The sequence below is a fragment of the Heterodontus francisci genome, chromosome 41 (assembly GCF_036365525.1).
Source record: "Heterodontus francisci isolate sHetFra1 chromosome 41, sHetFra1.hap1, whole genome shotgun sequence".
NCBI lineage: Eukaryota > Metazoa > Chordata > Chondrichthyes > Heterodontiformes > Heterodontidae > Heterodontus > Heterodontus francisci.
In genome coordinates this window covers 36,305,423-36,326,439 of record NC_090411.1, presented here as the reverse complement: position 1 = coordinate 36,326,439, position 21,017 = coordinate 36,305,423, and the positions used below count along the sequence as shown (strand labels likewise).

The 21,017-nt window shown below is 42.9% G+C and overlaps 1 protein-coding gene across 16 annotated transcripts in view; it reads left to right on the top strand.

Moving 5' to 3' along the window:
* The window catches only part of LOC137353490 (RNA binding protein fox-1 homolog 2-like), a 342,023-nt gene that overhangs the window by 252,083 nt on the left and 68,923 nt on the right, over positions 1-21,017 (top strand). For 10 of the 16 annotated variants that reach the window (XM_068019827.1, XM_068019823.1, XM_068019822.1 and 7 more), the window contains 2 exons: positions 6,436-6,684; positions 16,763-16,906. In XM_068019827.1, coding sequence (XP_067875928.1) covers positions 6,436-6,684; positions 16,763-16,906 — 393 coding nt within the window. The remainder of the gene's footprint in view (positions 1-6,435; positions 6,685-16,762; positions 16,907-21,017) is intronic. The other 6 variants (XM_068019825.1, XM_068019820.1, XM_068019836.1 and 3 more) reach the window with 2 other exon arrangements.

Below are 21,017 nucleotides of genomic sequence, written 5' to 3'. Positions count from 1 at the left end.
AATGTTTGAACCATTGAATTACTGTTGGAGTGCAGTCACAACAGCATTTTGCACATAGTAAGTTCCTGCAAAATAGTAAATGATATGATTAATCGTTTAATGAGTTTTGTTATTGATTGAGGGCAAAAGCAAGGAAGTTATGAGGAGTCTTAATAAAACATTGGTTTGGCCTCAACTGTCCAATTCTGGGCCCCATGCTTTAGGAATATGTGGAGGCTTTAGAGAGAATGCAGAAAAGATTTATGAGAATGGTTCCAGGGATGAGGGACTTCAGTTACATGGATAGATTAAAGAAGCTGGGGCTCTTTTCTTTAGAGAAGAGAAGGTTGAGGGGAGATTTAATAGAGGTGTTCAAAATCATGGGGTGTCTGTCCAGACATGATAGAGGAACTGTTCCCATTGGCAGAAGGGTCAAGAACCAGAGGACGTTGATTTATGGTGATTGGTAAAAGAACCAGAGACATGAGGCAAAACTTCTTTTACATTGCGAGTGGTTAGAATCTGGAGTGCCCTGCCTGAGTATATGGCGGAGGCAGGTTCAATCGTGGCTTTCAAAAGAGAATTGGGTAATAAGCTGAAGAGAAAAAAATTGCAGGGCTACGGGGGAAAGGTGGGGGAGTGGGACTAGACGAGTAGCTCTTGCAGAGAGTCGGCACGGACACAACGGGCTGAAATGCTGCCTTCTGTGCTGTAACCATTGTATGAGCCTAAAACGTTGGTAAATGGGACATTGCAGAGATCCTTATTCCAATTCAGAATTCCATCTGAAAGACAGCTCTTCTAACATTAGAGCTGCCCTTCCGTTCCTCATTGAAGTAGCAGCGCAGATTTTGTATTCAAATCATAGTGGGGCTTGAACACACACGCAGCCTTATGACTCAAGAAAAAGTGCCACTAGTTGAGTCAAGCTGATGCTCAAAAGTGCAAGATGATGAAGCCAGTTGTACTTCGCATATGTTACCTTAACTGATTAAGAAAAAAACAGTTGCAGATGAGAACTGGTAATTACACTAGGAAGAATGAATGAGGGTAGATAAAATTTGGCATGCTGCAATTCTGTGTTTAACACATTTTCAACATTGGGCATGACACGTGTTGGTTTCAGAGGATGTTATCATATACTGTTTCACTTTTGTGATGGACTTACTGGTAATTATTTGTTGGATATTCGATTTAGTAGTGTATAATTTTATAGGATCTGTTTGTGAGGGAAAACCCTCAATTTTCTCCACTGTTGTGTTACAACCCTATTCCATCTTTGTAAAGGAATGATGACTGTGATTAAGGCATATTGTCCTTTTGTGTAGTCTTCACCGTTCCCAACACCCTTCCCAGGACAGAGACAGAGAGAGGGAGAATTGATCCCTTGTTTATCTGTGGTTGTGCTGATTATGATGCCAGAGTTAAATGGATATCAGAGACTGGTCACATTGTCTGCTTCCGGCTGCTTATTATCCTATTCTTTTTTTAATGATTGACTGTGAATCTCTTAAGTGGCAGCCACTGGAGAAAATTAATTCAGTTAAGTCACAAAAAGAAGCTAAACTGCTCTTGCCTTGCTATCAAAAGACAGAGCGATATTATAAATCCACAAAGATTTTAGTTTCTTTTATACTGTGTGAAACTTGTTCTTGTGTCTCTGGTTCCCTGGAAGTCCAACCAGCTGCAAGGTTAATGTAAAACTGCATAAACTCACTAATACTGGTGGCTGGAAAGACCTCATGAAAAGAGGACATCCCAGCTGCAAGTCTGAGTCTCAGCAGCTTACATTCAGGTTGCAGCCAGCTTCACAAGATCTACATGAACCAGTAGTAATAGCTGGGATCTCTGACAATTTAAAAGCAGCTTTAAAGGGATGCTTCCTTTCAATGGTTTGTGAAGAGCAAAATATGAAAAATCCAGTGTTAGTAATGTATAAAAGAAAATCAAATAATATAGTGGGGAAGCAAAAAGGAAAGCAGAAAGGCTAAGAAATGCCATAAAGGCAGGCAAATTAAAGGGAAATGGTAAAGGAATTAATAAACAGGTAAAAGGATAGTTTAAGAAAAGCTAAGGCTGATTAGAGATGAAAAGGAAATGTTATGAAGGATAGAGATAGTGAATGAGTACTTAGCCTCTGAATTCACAGAATTGTATGGTATTGGGAAGGAAAAGGGTGCAAGTGGAGCAAGTAGAGCAATGAGATAGGATAATTATAAGCAAGAAGGAAGTAAAATTGGTGGAACTCTAGGTAGAAAAGTCACCAGGTCCTGGAGGCTGCAGCTTAGAATGTGGAAAGTCAGAGGTGATAGCCTTGAGCACAATCTGTCACATATCCTTGTCTATGAAAGTTGTATCTCGAGACTTGAGGTTGTCAATATGAAGCCTCTTCAGAAAGGAAGAGGGGGCTAAACCAGTTAACTGCAGACTAGTCAGCCTAATATTGGTAATGGGTAAGCTTCTGCAAGCTGCAATGCAGGATAGAAGATTAAGATAGCCATTTTAGTGAACTTTCATTGTGCTTTTTCCATGGCTGTATTATCGTTTCTATAAACTAGTGCCTAGAGTACATAAGAACATAAGAAATAGGCACAGGACTAGGCCATTTTGCCCCTCAAGCCTGCCCCAGACCTCCGCTCCTCTTTCGTGCCAGCACCTCCTAGCCCTCAACTCCTCAATATTTCATAAATCTATCTACCTCCTCTTTAAATACTTTCAGTGATCTCTGGGGTAGAGAATTCCAGACATTCACTACCCTCTGAGAGAAGAAATTCCTTTGCATCTCAGTGTTAAATGAGTGTCCCTTTTTCTGTAACTATGTCCCCTAGTTTGAGATTCCCCCACTAGTGGAAACATCTTCTCAACATTTACCTTGTCAAGCCCACTCAGAATCTTGTATGTTTCAATAAAATCACCTTTCATTCTTCTAAACTCTAATGAATAAAGGCCTAACCTGTTTAACCGTTCTTGATAAGACAACCCCTTCATCCCAGGAATCAGCCTAGTGAATCTCTTTTGAACTGCCTCCAGTGCCAGTATATCCTTTCTTAAATACGGGGACCAAAACTGTACACAGTACTCCAGGTGCGGCCTAACCAACACCCTGTACAGTTGTAACAAGACTTCCCTATTTTTAAACTTCAACCCCCTGAGCAATAAAGGCCAAAATTCCATTTACATTCTTAATTACTTGCTGCACCTGTTTGTTAACTTTTTGTGTTTCATGCACAAGATCACCCAGATCCCTCTGTGCTTCATTTTTTTGGAGTCTCTCGCCATTTAAATAGTCTGCCTTTTGATTCTTCCTACCAAAATGCATAACCTCACACTTTCCTACATTAAACTCCATCTGCCAAGTTTTTGCCCACTCACTCAACCTATCTATATCCCCTTGCAAATTCCTTATGTCATCATCACAACATGCCCTCCCATCTTTTTTTGTATCGTCAGCAAATTTGGATATATTACACCTGCCCCCTCCCCCAAGTCATTAATATAGATGATATATAATTGAGGCCTAGGACTGATCCTTGTGGCACGCCACTAGTTACGTCTTTCCAACCTGAAAAAGACCCATTAATCCTGACTCTCTGTCTTCTGTGAATTAACCAATCCTCAATCCATGCTAATACATTACCCCCAATACTGTGAACTCCTATCTTGTGCAATAATCTTTTATGTGGCACCTTATCGAATGCCTTCTGGAAATCCAAATACACTACGTCTACCGGTTCCCCTTTATCAACTCTGCTTGTTATATCCTCAAAGAACTCGAGCAAATTTGTCAAACATGATTTCCCTTTCATAAAGCCATGTTTGATTGCATTAAGCTTTTCTAAATGTCCTGCTATTTCTTCCTTAATAATGGACTCTAGCATTTTCCCAACGATCGATGTTAGGCTGACTGGCCTATAATTTCCTGCTTTTTATCTCCCTCCCTTCTTCAACAGGGGCGTCACATTAGCAGTTTTCCAATCCGCTGGGACCTTCCTGGAATCCAGTGAGTTCTGGAATATTTCGACCAATGCCTCCACTATCTCTGCAGCCACTTCCTTTAAAAGCCTGAATCTTTCTGTTACTCATTAATGTTAATATTCAGGGTATACTTAATTTCACTTCTTTATTTCAAAATGTACAACTTCACTTCTCTCCATTGAACTGCATTTGCTGTCAATCTGCCCTTTCTGCTAACTTGTCAGTCCTTTTCTGTTCTTCCTCACAATTTGTTGTACCCGCTAAACTGGTACAGGAAACTTCAGTTTCAATATGAGATCTCTTGGCACAGATCTGAGATGCAATATTATCTTAATGTTGACAATTTGTAAAATATCTACTTTAAAAAACCGTGTCCTGTCCCCAGGCTATCTCTCTACTCATGCGGCTGCATTCCTTCTAATATGTGCCACCATTTTTTTAATGTGTCTTTTGTCAAGTACCATCTGATATATACATGCAACATCTTCTGATTTTCCTCTATGGTTTATCTCAATTTTCAGCCCACCTTCCCTTTTATACATCCATGCTGACTAGTCTGTGCCTTTCTAAGTGTTCAGTAATTTCATCCTGTATAATGGATGAATACTGTTTACCTGCTGCGATTTTGATGTAGGTGAGCCTTTTCCTTCAAAGAATGGTCAGTTGGATTTTCACATTGAATGAGCTATCCAAAATTTATGAAGAAACCATTGTGTATGGATATGGCCACTGTTAGGTTGTTCTAGCTGGACAATGTTCAATGTCCTGTGATGGAGCACTGTATTAGTGCTCATCGGATCTGATTTTTCAATCTTCGCTTCCATTGTCATGGAAGAGGGCAGGAAGGCTATAAATTAGGAGCTTTCACTGGCAATTATATTTTGTAAAAGTATCTAATTGTTTGTAGAATTGTATTCTCATCCCAGTTGCATGATAAACCAGTATATTTTTATTTTTTTCTCCTGAAAGCATAGGATTCAGCAGTTGCTAGGCGACAAAACAACTCGTGATCCACAATTTAATGAGGGCCAGTAAAGACCCTAGACCTGTGGTCAGCTTGTGACAAATTAGTAACTTTGTTTTGTCTTCCAGAATATAGTGGCTTTAAAAAAAAATTGTGTTCTTTCTGACCCTAGCTGTCAGACCTTTCAACGCCTTGAGGATCCAACCCTTATGCACTGTACATAACCAAAATGTTCAAGGATTAAGGCCTAGTTTTATTTTAAGATTCATTTTGGCCAACTGGCAGCAACGCTGCCTTTTGCTATGTTGTTTTCCTTTTGGTCATGCCACCAGAGACGCAGTCCAGATTTATGATTAAGGGGAGAAATACTTAAAAGCTTTTGCGGCCTCTGTCTGTTCCACGCTGGGAGTCGGCTCCTTGAAATTGAACTTCACGGCCATTGTTTTGGGAAAAAAAGTATTTCCACTGTTTTGCCAAGTGTTTCTGCCCCCCCCCCCCCCACCACCACACCCCCCTTCAGCCTGCTCCACATGGATTACTGTGCTCCAAATCTTGGGTCCATAAATCTTGCCCTTTTTCATCACGTGAGTATGATGCAGAATTTTTTGCGATTTTCGTCAGGTCTGGGAAACTGTGCCAGATTTTATAACACAGGTTTTCAACTGCAATTACTACTTCTACCTGAGAATGGGTCAATGTTTGAAAATCACTGATTTCCACCACCCCCTTTTTTTCATAGAGTAATATACTACTGTAAGTTGTACACAATTGCTGCATGACGCCGTCATTTGGAAGACATTAGTGAGCAATGAGATTGGTGCCCTCTATGTTATAGAGCTGTAGTGCACACCAATTGAGTATAACCAAAGATAAGTCTGTACTGAAAGTAACAGTTCTGCATTGTCAATCTGAGACTGTGCTGGTGTGAAATGGTTGTTGTCTTGTGCTGTTAACTCTTTGTGTTATCTCTTTGTATTTCTAATTTCTATCTGGCCTTTGGTATGCTAAAATTTAATTTTAAAATGATACTGTAAAGTATTTCTAATCTAATTCTTTGGGAATACCTTCTGCAAAGGAATGAAAATAGAAACTGCTGGGAATACACAAGTCTGACAGCATCTGGAACGAAAAAGACAGGTTAAGGTTTCAGATGGAGCCCCTTTCTTTGTCCTGCAGCCATTAACCTATCAATTGTCTTTGCAGATGCTGACTCACTCGTCTATTTCCAGTATTTTCTTGCATCTCCTCAGATTTTCAGCACTTGCAGTTTTTTCTCTTTAGCTCTGCTGGACACGTTATTATTTCTAAAATTCTTGGTCATTTCTAAAATTTCTGGTCATACAAATGAGCAGGCATTTTACTGCAGTCATCTGGAGAGAACAAGTCTTGCAAGCTTTTTATTGGTGTCTAAATGTGAACATGTCAGTCAGGTCATTGAATGCTGCACATTTAAACCCTGTCCAAGAATGTCATGAGAAACGTTCCTCAAATGTCATTTTTCATTCATCTTTCTTCAGGGTAGCCAGGAGCCAGCAGCCACCCCAGACGCTATGGTACAGCCGTATGCTACAGTTCCATTCCCTCCCCCTCCTCCTCCTCCTCCTCAGAATGGAATTCCAACAGAATACACTGTTCCACACACTCAGGACTACACAGGCCAGACGCCAGTCCCAGAACACACTCTGAATATCTACGCATCCAGTCAGACTCTTGGGGAACAGAGTGGCACAATTGCCAATGTGCAGCCTGTATCTGGAACCGCCACAGTAAGTCAAAAAACCAGGCTTTAGTCTTCATCCTACGCAATGATGCGATGCAAAAAAATGTTCAAATATTTTAATGATATTAGCACAAGCTTACTATTAGAACTGCAGCAAGAATCAGATATAGTGTATAGTTTTACATATAGGCAGTTATGCCATTTTTATAATCCAGTAAAGTAATTTTGTTATTGACTAGCTCTACCTATTGCCGACCCTATATTGCACGGCAGATTTGGTGACTACAGCCCAAGATTTGGGTGTGTCCAGTTACTCATGAATGAAACTTTAAAGAAAATGCACAGTTAGTGCGAACCTACATTTGCGACTTTTTTAATTTTGGAAAGCCAGCTGTGGTGAAATTGCATTGTCTATTTGTACAGGTCAGTCAGCCTGCAGCAAGAGCCAAAGTTATCCACACTATATATGTGCTACCAGCAGAATCCAAATAGTTTTTCAGACAGTGGTAGTTCCTATCTGAGCCACCTAGCAAAACTGGTGCCAAGGGCACTAGTGTCAAGCTGTTGACACCACAGTGTCACCACTTGGAGTTATGCTTCTGGGCTTTTGCAGTCTGAGGGAATATAGTGAGATAAACAGTGCTGAAAATACAGAAAATTCTCCAATGGAAACATTTTTATAACACTCAGCTACAGTAGTAGTTTGTACATGCTAGGTTAAAAAGTCATAATTGAGTAATAGCCCATACCTGGATGCCCCTTTCCAATATTTGTGTCCCTCACAGCTGTCCACACTTTTTTCTAGTTTAAACGTAAGGCATCTCATTTCTAAATAGCTGTTCACTCACATTTGCACTTTATTATTTTAGGCTGTTTGGGTTTCAAGATAAAAAGCAGAGATTAGGGGTAAAGAGTAGCTATTCAGAGTGGTAGAAGATGGAAAGTGGAGTTCCACAAGATCAATGCCAGGCGCACTACTGTTCAGAATTTATATTAACAATTCAAACCTTGGAATCAAAAACACTTTCTAAATTTGCGGATGACACTAAATTGAAGGATATAGTCAATACTGAGGAGGACTGCAACAATTTACAGCAAGACATTAATAAAACTTGAAGAATGGGCATATAATTGGTACATTTCGGTAAGAAAAATAAAGCAGTTACATATTGCTTGGAAAAAGAGAATCTAAATGATGTAGAGGGATCTGGTAGTACAAATATACAAATCACTAGAAGTAGTGAGGCAGGTTAATAAGGCCGTAATAAAATAAAATCGAGCACTAGGGTTTATATCTAAAAGGATAGAATTAAGAAGTGGAGAAGTTATATTAAACTTATATCGAACCTTAGTTCCACACTTGGAGTTCTGTGTACAATTCTGGTTGCCATTTTATGAAAAGGATATAAAGGAGAGCATGCAAAAAAGATTTACTAGCATAGTATCAGAAATATGAGGTTATACCTACCAGGAAGGATGAACAGCTTGGATCACTTTTCATTTGAAAAGAGAAGGATGAGGGGTGAACTAATAGAAGTCTTTTGTAATTTTAAAGGTTATGATAGAGTAGACACACTTGTGAGGAAGAGAAAAACTAGAAGATAGTCACCAAGAAATCAAACAGGAATTTCAGAAGAAACTTCTTTACCCAGAGAATGGTGATTAGTATTCCCACTACCACATGCCCGTGCAGCAGTCTGAAAGGTCCCATGTAGGCCTTGTCCTGAGATAAATAATGTGTGCGTGCGGCCGTGCAAAAAATATTTAAAGTGACTGTGTGCTTAAAAAAAAGCTGTGCACAGCAACTAAATTTTAAAGGCAGCATTGATGGTAAGGATGTAGAATTTACTAACACTGGGAGTAGTTGAGGCGAATAGTATAGATGTATTTAAGAGGAGGTTAGATAAAGCATTTGAAGGAGCCGGAAATAGAGTGTTATGCCTTTTGATGAGGAAAGATGGAAGAAGGTTCGAGTGGAGTACAAACTCCGGCCTGGACTGATATGGCCAAAAGGCCTGTTTCAGTGTTGTATATTCTACGTAATTCTTTGTAATGTCAGGAAGCATTTATACGCACAAAGGGTGGTGGAAATCTGGAGCTGTCTCCTCCAAAAGCTGAGGTGAGGGCAATTGAAAATTTATAAACTGAGTTTCATAGATTTTGTTACATGAGAGTGTTTAAGGTTACGGAACCAAGGTGGGTTGATGAAGTTGAGGTACAGATCAGCCACGGTCTAAATGAATGGAGGAGCTGAATGTATTCCTCCTGTTCTTACAGGTGTAAGATTTGAATGTATCCTCATCGCTATCTAATGTCTTTTTTTTTAACCCTATATGAACATACGAATTAGGAGCAGGAGTAGGCCACCCAGCCCATCGAGCCTGCTCCACCATTCAATAAGATCATGGCTGATCTGATTGTAACCTCGACTCCACATTCCCACTACCCCTGATAACCTTTCACCCCCTTGCTTATCAAGAATCTATCTACCTCTGCCTTGAAAATATTTAAAGACTCTGCTTCCACTGCCTTTTCAGGAAGAGAGTTCCAGAGACTCACGGCCCTCAGAGAAAAGATTTCTCCTCATCTCTGTTTTAAATGAGTGATCCCTTATTTTTAAATAGTGATCCTAATTCTAGATTCTCCCACAAGGGGGAACATCCTTTCCACATCCATCCTGTCAAGACCCCTCAGGATCTTATGTTTCAATCAAGTCGTCTCTTACTCTTCTAAACTCCAGTAGATACAAGCCTAGCCTGTCCAACCTTTCCTCATAAGACAACTCGCCTATTCCAGGTATCAGTCCTGTAAACCTTCTCTGAACTGCTTCCAACACATTTACATCCTTCCTTAACTCCCAAGCTCACGCAAAAGTCCTGCCTGTGATTTTAATCACTCCACCATTGGCAGCCGTGCATTCAGCTACCATGGTCCTAAACTCTGAAATTCCATCCCTAAATGCCTTTACCTTTCTCTCCTCTAAGATGCTGCTTAAAACCTACCTCTTAGACCAAGCTTTTGTAACCTGTACTGACATCACCTTCTGTGGTTCAGTGTCAAAAATGTTTTATTACTATCATTCTTGTTAAGCACCTTGGGATGTTTTGCCACATTAAAGGTGCTATATAAATGCAAGTTGTTTTTGTTGTGGTCAAATTGGGGAAGTTTCATGAGCAAAATAACTGATGTCTGATTTGTCTGCATTTTGATTTAAATTCAATCTTTATTGTGCATTTATACAAAGTAAAAATTAGCTCGTAATTAACTGATCTAATTCACATCTAATCTTCACACCAGCTACTACTGTCTCAAACACTTAACTGTTGGACATTGGGAAATCAATTCTCAGAACTGCCCCAGTTTTCTAAACCATTTAGGTGGTTATTTGAGATTATTAGAACTGTACATATGAGATATTTGGTCTGGGTGTGGAATAAACTCTGCTGGCTTGAACACTAGTAAGATAATTTGTGAAATTAATTTTTTTGCTCCTTTTGTACTTTGCCCTGCAAACATCCCAATTCCAATTAAATGTCCTGTATTCTAGTTCAACCCTATATCTTTGCTGTCCATTGTGAAAGATATCTGTGAATGGTCATAAAGTTTACCTTGTGCAAGCACAGTTGAGCAATATTGTATGGTGGCAATAGATGAAATGACTGCTCAGGGAGTGAGTGCTTAAAACTGGTGTTTGAAATTCTTAGTGACCACATGCATATAGCTATCTGTAAATGCATTCAAATAAAAATAAAACCTTGCTATCAAAATGATTATTCAGAATGTTTCTGATGAATTTTTAAATTACTGCAGTTTTACTTGAAGCTCAATAATTTGGCTATCAGGCAAATTGCACGGCTTTCATCAAACAGGCTGACATTGACGTAGGAACAGCTGCTCTGCCTGTTTGAAAGGATGTTTGTTTAACAGTGCACCAAGAGGTCTGAAAGGCCCCCACTGTCGACACCTGATGCCACGCACAGCCGCCAAACCAGTCCAGCCTGTTCAGTCCCACAAATCCTCGCTTTCCTTCTCCCTAAACTGTAGTGCTCACATCTGCAGACAGCTGCACATGTGGCGCCACATAGACATTTTCAAAAGACACCATTTTAAAAAACCCTTTCCTTCATTTTACTCTTAAGCAGCAACATTTGGTTGTGAAATAAAGTAGGAAATGCTGGTGTGGCAACATCAGAAGAATGTTGTATACTGCCATAAATCTAAAACATACTACCTCATCAACACTTGTTTGACTTGCTTTCAGTTTCATAATTCTGAGCATGGACTTGTGCATTAACCTTTGGTACAAAATACCTACCTGAGCTACAATTAAATATTCATTTTTGTTTGAGTAGGGGAAAGCTGGGTACACCAGGAATTCTGGTCTCTCTCCTTGTCTGTGTTTTTTAACCATGAATTATTATGCCTGCAAATTCCCCAATATTTTATAGAATGCAGTAATTTATACTTTTTGCACTGCGTCATGTTCTCAAAATGCACAAACCTTTTTTTATTGCATAGCTGTTTATTCTCTATTTAGATGCTGATGGTTGTCAGGTGACTTTCTTGGCTGGTAGGTAGAAGAGTCTGACTTAAAATATTAGAGGAGGAGCCCAATACTGTGGCTTCAGACTGCAGCTGACCCCATGTTTTGAGTTCAGGGGAGGGGGTTGCAAATTAAATCTTGTAGAGCTCATGCATTTAGAGCTCCTAGAATGAAAAAGCTCGCATTTCCACAAATCCTAAACTAACGAGTCCACAAGTACGAGAAGGGATGCTAATTGAAGTAAATTCCTTCTTTGTTCTTATTCAAATTTTTTTAAAGAGTTCTTTAGAGTTTCGAAGGGGTGCTACTTCGTGGCATGACTGTGAATTAACATTGCCTTTTTTGTGAGCTTGTTGGCACTTGTAAATGTGACACCAGAAAGCAGCTGAGCACAGGCAAAATGTGTTAATCTCTCACACCTGTAGAGTCACTGGGGTTCTGCAGGGCAAACCATTCACAGTTCAGCTGTTTGGTGATAAATTCAGTTGATCAAGAATGAAAATGAACTCTTTACAGCTCAGAATTTGAGGGAAAACCTCCAGTGGAATAGACAAGCAGCTCTTTGGCATTCACTTTTCAGTCACTATTGCCTGTCTTTTACAAGTACTGCAATGTTTATCATGTCTTTATTTCCATTATACATCACACCACAGTTTTGTATGAAGCTAAAATTGAATACACATGGCTATCAAATCTTCCGTAAGAGCGCTGGTACCCCAGACAGTTCACTTTTGGAGCTGGCTCCAGTAATTGTACTACAGAAAAAGCAGATAGAAAAAGTTTGGCATTTTGATAGTTATGCTTAAAAACATTTGTTTTTCTTAAATAGAACCATGTGCACAAATGTGTTGACCCAGCTTTTGTTCACGTAATGTAAGAACAGATTTGTTTTGTGCAGGTGTACAATGTGTTTATTGAAAGCCTTGCCCTGTCTCATTTTGCAGTAGATAACGAGTGGCAGTTTGCCCTGATATAGTGGTGAAATGTGCAGCTCAACCAATGGCTCAGTGCTGAAATGAATTGTTAGACGTGCTATTCAAACATAAAGATCAGGAAGGTTTTCTGTCTTATCCTGGTCCCTACTGATGTCAACTGACGGCTACAGTTGGTCTCAGCATCCCCAAAGGTGTTGGGGGTAATTAGCTAACCACTGACCCTTGTTGAAAAATGTGTCTTGACTTAGAGTTTGGGTTGTACGGCTGTGATGCCTTCCAGCACCGTGCTGACACATTTTTTCCCCCAAAAATATACTTTATTCATAAAAATCTGTTTAAAAAAAAATGCATTACAGAACAGTTCAAAACAGCACCAAGTTGACATTCCAAAAAGTGCAAAGGAAATCAGTTTTCTTCAATACAGGAGTGAGTTGCCTCACAACTCTTCCATTCCATTTTACATGCCATGTACATTTTACAGCAAACCCATATTTGGTGTATACAACCCGAGGGATTTCCCATGGGTCCAGCCCCTCAGTTCACTTTGGTAGGCGGACCTTACACAGTGGTCTTTCCCCATTGAGCCTTTGCAGCGGCTGCCTCAAGCTTTAGTGCATCCCTCAGCACGTAGTCCTGGACCTTGGAATGTGCCAGTCTGCAGTAGTCAGTTGTGGACAACTGTTTTCGCTGAAAGACCAGCAAGTTTTGGGCAGACTAAAGAGCGTCTTTCACCGAATTGATGGTCCTCCAGCAGCAGTTGATGCTTATCTCGGTGTGCGTCCCTGGAAACAGCCCGTAGAGCACAGACTCCTGTCTTACAGAGCTGCCTGGGATGAACACCGACGAAAACCACTGCATCTCTTTCCACACCTGCTTTGCAGAGACACATTCCAGAAGGAGGTGGGCAACAGTCTCTTCCCCACCACAGCCACCTCGAGGGCAGCGTGTGGAGGGGTCGAGACTGAGGATGTGCAGGAAGGATCTGACGGGGAGGGCCCTTCTCACCACCAGCCAAGCTACGTCTTGGTGCTTGTTTGAAAGTTCTGGTGATGAGGCATTCTGCCAAATGACTTTGGCAGTCTGATCAGGGAATCATCCGATCGGATCCACCATCTCCTTTTCCCGTAGGGCCTTGAGGACGTTCCGCGCAGACCACTGCCTGATGGATTGGTGGTCAAAGGTGTTTTCCTGCAGAAACTTTCCCACGAAGGATAGGTGGTATGGCACGGTCCAACTGGATGGACTTTTCCGTGGCAACGTGACCAGACCCATCCTTGATAACACCGGGGACAGATAAAACCTCAGCATGTAGTGACACTTGGTGTTTGCGTACCGGGGATCTACGCACAACTTGATGCAGCCACACACGAAAGTGGTCATCAGGATGAGGGCGATGTTGGGTACATTTTTCCCGCCCGTATCCAGAGGTTTGAACATTGTGTCCCTCCGGACCCGGTCGATTTTAGATCTCTAAATGAAGTGGAAAATGGCTCGGGTGACCATCACAGTGCAGGAGTGGGGTATGGACAGACCTGCGCCACATACAGCAACAACGTGAGCGCCTCACACCTGATAACCAGGTTCTTACCCACAATGGAGAGAGATCGCTGCTCCCACATGCTCAGCTTATGGTGTACCCTGGCTACCCGCTCCTTCCAGGTTTTGGCGTACGCCCCAGCCCCTCCGAACCATATCCCCAGCACCTTCAGGTAGTCTGACCTGACGGTGAAGGGAACAAAGGATCGGTCAGCCCAGTTCCCAAAGAACATGGCCTCACTCTTGCCGTGGTTGACTTTGGCTCCCGAGGCCAGTTTGACCTGGTCACAGATGCTCATCAGTCTGTGAACGGACAGCGGATCCAAGCAGAAGACAGCGACGTCGTCCATGTACAGGAAGGTTTTTACCTGAGTGCCTCCGCTGCCTGGGATTGTCACCCCTCTTATGCCTGCATCCTTCCTAATTGACTCAGCAAAAGGTTCGATACAGCAAACAAACAAGACACGGGAGAGAGGACAGCCCTGTCTGACTCCAGATTTGGTCAGGAAACCCATTGATTGAGACTGCGCTACTGATGTTTGTGTAGAGCAGTTTGATCCAATTGCAGATTCCCTCCCCAAACCCCATTTTGGAGGGCATGTCCATCATGTAGGTGTGCGATATCCTGTCAAAAGCCTTCTCCTGGTCCAAGCTGATGAGGCAGGTGTCCACCCTCCTTTCCCGTACATAGGCGATCATATCCCTGAGTACATAGAACATAGAACAGTTCAGCACAGTACAGGCCCTTCGGCCCACGATGTTGTGCCGAACCTTTAACCTACGATCAGAGATCTTCCTACCGGGTGCAGTGCAGGTCTGGTCAGGGTGAATCACCAACTCCAGAGCAGACTTGACCCGACTGGTGATGACTTTGGACAGAATCTTGTCAACATTAAGCAGTGAGATGGGCTGCCAATTTCTGATTTCTGCCCTCTTTCCCCCTTTCGCTTGAGGGTGATGATGCCTTTCCTCATGGATTCTGACATGCTGCCGGCCAGAAGCATACTCTCGTATACTTCTTGCAGGTCTGGGCCAACCCAGTCCCACAGAGCCGAATACAACTCAACCGATAAGCCATCGCTTCCGGGAGTTCTACTCGTTTCAAAGGACCTGGCGGTGTTTGTCAGATCATCCAGAGATAGTGGTTTGTCCAGTCTCTCCCTCATGCTGTCATCTAAGACCTCCGTGATAGATGACAGGAAGGACTGGGAAGCCGTGTTGTCCATGGGCTTCACATCGTACAGCCCAGCGTAAAAGTATTTGCTGATCCTGAGTATGTACGACTGAGAAGACGTTACTGAGCCATCCTCTTCCTTTAGGCTGCTGATAACCGAGCTCTCTCTCTGTACCTTTTGGAAGAAGTAACGCAAGCATGTCTCATCCTGCTCAACGGAGTGGACTCTGGACCAGAAGATGATCTTGGAGGCCTCCGTGGCAAAGAGTGAGGCCTGCTGGCTCTTCACCTCTTGGACATCCTCCTTGACCTCGACCCCCATCGACTGCAGCCAGAGCAGATTTTGCATTCTTTTCTGGAGTCGGGACATGTCTCTCTCTCTCTCTCTATCGCCCTCTGAACACCTTTGAAGATAAAGAACCTCTTGATGTTCTCCTTGATCGCTTCCCACCTGTGAACTGGAGACTCAAAGAGGGGTTTCATGGTTCTCCAACCTTTGTAATCCCTTTTGAGTTCCTTAACGTTCTCTGGGGTTAGCAGTGTAGCATTGAGCTTCCATGTCCCCCTGCCAACCCGCTGGTCATCCTGTAAGTGACAGTCGGCCAGTAAGAGGCAATGGTCGGAGAAGAACACCGGCTTGACGTCGGTGGATCTGACCATGACAACACGGGACACAAACAGGAAGTCAATCATGGAATGGGCAGACCCGTCCGATCTTGACAAGGTGTATCTGCACTGCGCTCCGTCTGCAGGTTTGCTGAAGACATCGTGCAGCTTGGCATCTTTTACTGTTTTCATTAGGAATCTGGACGTAGCATCCAGTTTGCTGTCGTCACTGCCGGATCATCCAGCTGCGTTGATGATACAGTTGATGATACGCCTAGAATGACCGGCCTGGATGTCGCCAGCAGCCGTGGGAGCTGTTGGAAGACGTCAGCCGTTCGCTGCATTGAACCGGGGCGTACATGTTGGTCAACCAGAGCGGAGCATTGTTGTACATTACATCTTCTACAAAGAGGCGACCGCCCACAACCTCCTTAACTTCGGAGATGGTGAAGTTGCCTCCCCACAGCAGAATACCCAGGCCGGAGGAACGGGAATCATTACCCCCTGGCCAGATCGATTTCCCGTGGGACCACCGTTGCAACATTGCTTGTAGGTGCTGAGGTGTGGTATTCCACACTCCTGTAGAAACAGTAGGTCAGCTTTCACCTTGGCGAGGTAGTCCTGCTGAAACATGTTGTTAAGCTTCACATGTGCAGAGAGGTCAGTTGGTTGAGATATTGTGGGACCATTGGCAATTGTTTAAGAGCTCCCTATCACAGAGATATTCAGTCACGTTGGAGCCAGTTACAGGTGCTACAACTAGTGAGTGTGCTGAATATAATTATGCAGAAATAAAAGTTTGAGTTCCTTTCACAGAGAAAGTTCAAGGTCTCCATGTACAAAGGTGAAGCCACTATACGCACAATGTGTGGAAACCGCCCCTGCCCCCACACACATACCTCCCCCACCCACCCCACACACAGCATGAAGGTTCCAGGTTCGGTCCCCTGTCTGTTAGTTGATTCCGCTGGTGAGGCAAAAGGCATCATCCTCGAGAGAAAGGGGAGAAATTGTATAGGTGGAGAATCATTAAAATACTTTTAATGAAATAAACTGGAATGTATTTGCAGTAGCAACTGTCCCATTATAATCCGGATACCAATTTGTATCTCCAGATCCCCTCTGCATAATTTTGGAGTTACAAATATTGCTGATTTGAAAAGCTAGAATTTTAATGGTGTGGCCTTAATTGTATGCTGCAGTTTTGTGGAGTTGTATGAAGCATGATGCATATAGTGGACAATTAAAACACGTCAGCTATCGCAGCTACACAGAAATGTTGGTGAAATGTTCATTTTACATCATAGTGTGTTTCATTTTTATCTTTCAGCAGACAGATGAAGCAGCACAGACAGAGGGGCAGCAGCAAACACAGAATACCGAGAGCAGTGAGAGCAAACCCATCCCTAAACGGCTTCATGTCTCCAACATTCCCTTCCGGTTCCGTGATCCTGACCTCAGGCAAATGTTTGGGGTAAGACCAGAGCTTTATTCTGAAACTCTGTTCAGAGATTTATGCTAAAAGATTTTCCCATTAGAGATGTGGAGTTGCCTCTGGCAGGGAATTTACCAGTGACACTATTGTGCAAAAATTTTGCTTCCTAATAAAAGATTTAAAAAATGACACATGAAATAAAATGAAGGGATTGGATAGTGTAGCTGTTTATAACACTGCATTTTCATCTCTCGAACTCATTTCTAGTCTTCCTCACACAGCCAAATGAGAGGAAGGTTGTCCTCTTCCTCATTGCTAGAATGGTCCTATATGAAGTGAATTGGACAGAGTTTTTCTAGTTTGAATTGATGCAACTCAGCAGCATAATATTGCCTGTTACTGGTACAGGTTCATATATGAACTTCCCTGAAATGTTCTTTTCATCATACGCAATGTATCTGAATGTTTGGCATATCTGTTCAACTTGAGTTATTAAATTGGCAAGTATTGTCCCTAAGCTTATTTGGTGCTTTGGCACTAATGCACTAGAGGAAAAGTTTCATGAACATCAATACTCCTGTGTACATTGTCGCCTAGGGTTGCTAATTTTGCTTGGATGTATTCCTGGCAGTCTCATCCCAACTCCAAGCACCCTTCCCAGTCAAACAACCTCTTTTCCTGCCACCAATATTTTCAAAACTAATAAAAAATGCTCAAAGAAAAGGGAAAATAAACTTTTTTTCGATTGGGTGCCTATCACTACTACTGGATTTCTTATGTGTCCAGGAGATGAATTTTTAATTGCAGGAGACTCCAGGACAATCCTTGAGGGTTGACGGCCCTAATGTCACCTCAAATTATCACTTCCAATTGCTCCCAGAGCTATCACCTTTTAATAGAAACCCAGTTCAAAATGTTTTCTCTCCAAACTCAATTTAGGGTTGGAAGGAGAAAATCAATAATTTCTCTGCTGAATTGTTCACAGTTCAAGTGGGAAGAGTAGGAAGATTAATGTTCATTATTTTGACTTTTTTTTTTAACTGATTCATGGGATGTGGGCGACGCCGGCCAGGCCAGCATTTATTGCCCATCCCGAATTGCCATTGAGAAGGTGGTGGTGAACTGCCTTCTTGAACCGCTGCAGTCCATGTGGGGTAGGTATACCCACAGTGCTGTTAGGAAGGGAGTTCCAGGATTTTGACCCAGCAACAGTGAAGGAACGGTGATATAGTTCCAAGTCAGAATGGTATGTGACTTGGAGGGGAACTTGCAGGTGGTGATGTTCCCATGCATCTGCTGCTCTTGTCCTTCGAGGTGGTAGAGATCACGGGTTTGGAAGGTGCTGTCGAAGGAGCCTTGGTGCGTTGCTGCAGTGCATCTTGTAGATGGTACACACTGCTGCCACTGTGTGTCGGTGGTGGAGGGAGTGAATGTTTGTGGATGGGGTGCCAATCAAGCAGGCTGCTTTGTCCTGGATGGTGTCGAGCTTCTTGAGTGTTGTTGGAGCTGCACCCATCCAGGCAAGTGGAGAGTATTCCATTACACTCCTGACTTGTGCCTTGTAGATGGTGGACAGGCTTTGGGGAGTCAGGAGGTGAGTTACTCACCGCAGGATTCCTAGCCTCTGACCTGCTCTTGTAGCCATGGTATTAATATGGCTACTCCAGTTCAGTTTCTAGTCAATGGTAGCCCCTAGGAATGTTGATAGTGGGGGATTCAGTGATGGTAATGCCATCGAATGTCAAGGGGAGATGGTTAGATTCTCTCTTGTGGGAGATGGTCATTGCCTGGCACTTGTGTGGCACAAATGTTACTTGTGTGGCGCAAGTGTTACTTGCCACTTATCAGCCCAAGCCTGGATATTGTCCAGGTCTTGCTGTATTTCTGCACAGACTGCTTCAGAAATTGCCCATTTCTCACTGCCCTTGATCCAAACAAGGACAAAAGAATTGAACCGTTGCAATTCGTATAGTGTAGGTACCCACACAGTGCTGTTCAGGAGGGAGTTCCAGAATTTTGACCCAGCAAAAATGAAGGATTGGTGATATACTTCCAAGTCAGGATGGTGTGTGATTTGGAGGGGAACTTGCAGGTGGTGGTGTTCCCATGCATCTGCTGCTCTTGTCCTTCTAGGTGGTAGAAGATACACTTTGGAAGGTGCTGTCGAAGAAGCCTTAGTGAGTTACTGCAGTGCATCTTGTAGCTGATTAGTCACTGCAGCCACTGTGTGTCGGTGGTGCAGAGAGTGAATGTTGAAGGTGGTGGATGGGGTGCCACTGAAGCAGGCTACTTTATCCTGGATGATGTTGAACTTCTTGAATGCTGTTGGAGCTGAATTCATCCAGGCACGTGGAGAGTATTCCATCACATTCCTGACCTTTGCCTTTTAGATGGTGGGCAGGCTTTCTGGAGTTAGGAGGTGAGACACTCACTGCAGAATCCCCAACCTTTGGCCTGCTGTTTTAGCCACAGTATTTATGTGGTTGGTCCAGTTAAGCTTCTGGTCAATACTGACCCCCCAGAATATTGATGCAGGGGAATTCAGATGGTAATGTCACAGAAATTCAAGGGGAGGTAGTTAAACTCTCTTGTTGAAGATGGTTATTACCTGACACTTACATGCTAATAATGTTACTTGCCATTTATCATCATATATTAGAGGGGAGATGGTGACACAGTGATAATGTTGCTGGATTGGTAATCCAGAGGCCCAGGCTAATGTGCTGAGGATACAGGTTCAAATCCCACCATGGCAGCTGGTGGAATTTAAATTCAATTAATCAAAATTCAATTAATTAATAAAAACCTGGAATTGAAAGCTAGCCTCATTAATGGTGCCATAAAACTATTATCGATTGTCGTAAAAACATTTTTTTAAAAAACATCATCTGGCTCACTACTGTCCTTTAGGGAAGGAAATCCGTCCTTACCTGGTCGGGCCTACATGTGACTCCAGACCCACAGCAATGTGGTTGACTCTTAATTTCCCTCTGAAATGGCCTAGCAAGCCACTCAGCTCAAAGGCAATTAGGGATGGGCAACAAATACTGGCCTTGCCAGTGCCCTCCACATCCCATGAAAGAATATAAAAAAAAGCCCAAGCCTGAATGTTGTCCAGGTTCTGCTGCATACGGTCGTGGACTGTTTCATTATCTGAGGAGTTGCAAATGGAACTGAAAACTATGCATCATCAGAGAACATTGCCAGTTCTGACCTTGTGATGGAGGGAAGATCATTGATGAAGCAGCTGAAGATGGTTGGGCCTAGGACACTACCCTGAGGAACTCCTGCAGTGATGTCCTGGGGCTGAGATGATTGGCCTCCAGCAATCACAACTATCTTCCTTTGTGCTAGCTCTCGCTCAAGCTAGTGGTGAGCTTTACCCTGTTTTCCATTGACTTCAATTTTACTAGGGCTTCTTGATGCCATACTCGGTCAAATACTACCTTGATGTCAAGAGCAGTCACTCTCACCTGACCTCTGGAATTCAGTGCTTTTGTCCTTGTTTGGACCAAGGCTGTAATGAGGTCAGGAGCCGAGTGGTCCTGGCAGAACTCAAACTGAGTGTTGGTGAGTGCCGGGTGATGGCTCTGTTAACATCTTCCATCACTTTGCTGATGATTGAGAGTTGAAGGATGTGTTGGTAATTGGCCGGATTGGATTTGTTTTGCTTTTTATGAACAGGGCATGCCTGGGCAATTTTCCACTATGTTGAGTAGATTCTTGTGTTGGAGCTGCATTGGAACAGCTTGGCTAGAGGTGCAGCTAGTTCTAGATCCCGTCTTCAGCACTACAACCAGGATGTTGTCAGGGCCTTTAACTTTTGCTGAAATTAGTGGGCTCTCCCGTTTCTTGATATCACATGAAGTGAATCAAATTGCTGGAGACTAGCATCTGGAATGCTGGGGATCTCAGGAGGAGGCCAACATGGATCAACCACTTGGCATGTCTGGCTGAAGTTGGTTGAAAATGCTTCAGCCTGTCTTTTGCAATCACATGCTGGGCTCTTTCATGATTGGGGATAGCTGTTCATAGAAACTCCTCTTCTGGTTAGTTTAATTATCCACCACCATTCACGACTGGATGCAGAAGGACTGCAGTTTTGAGCTGATCTGTTGGTTGTAGGATCGCATAGCTCTTTCTGTAGCAT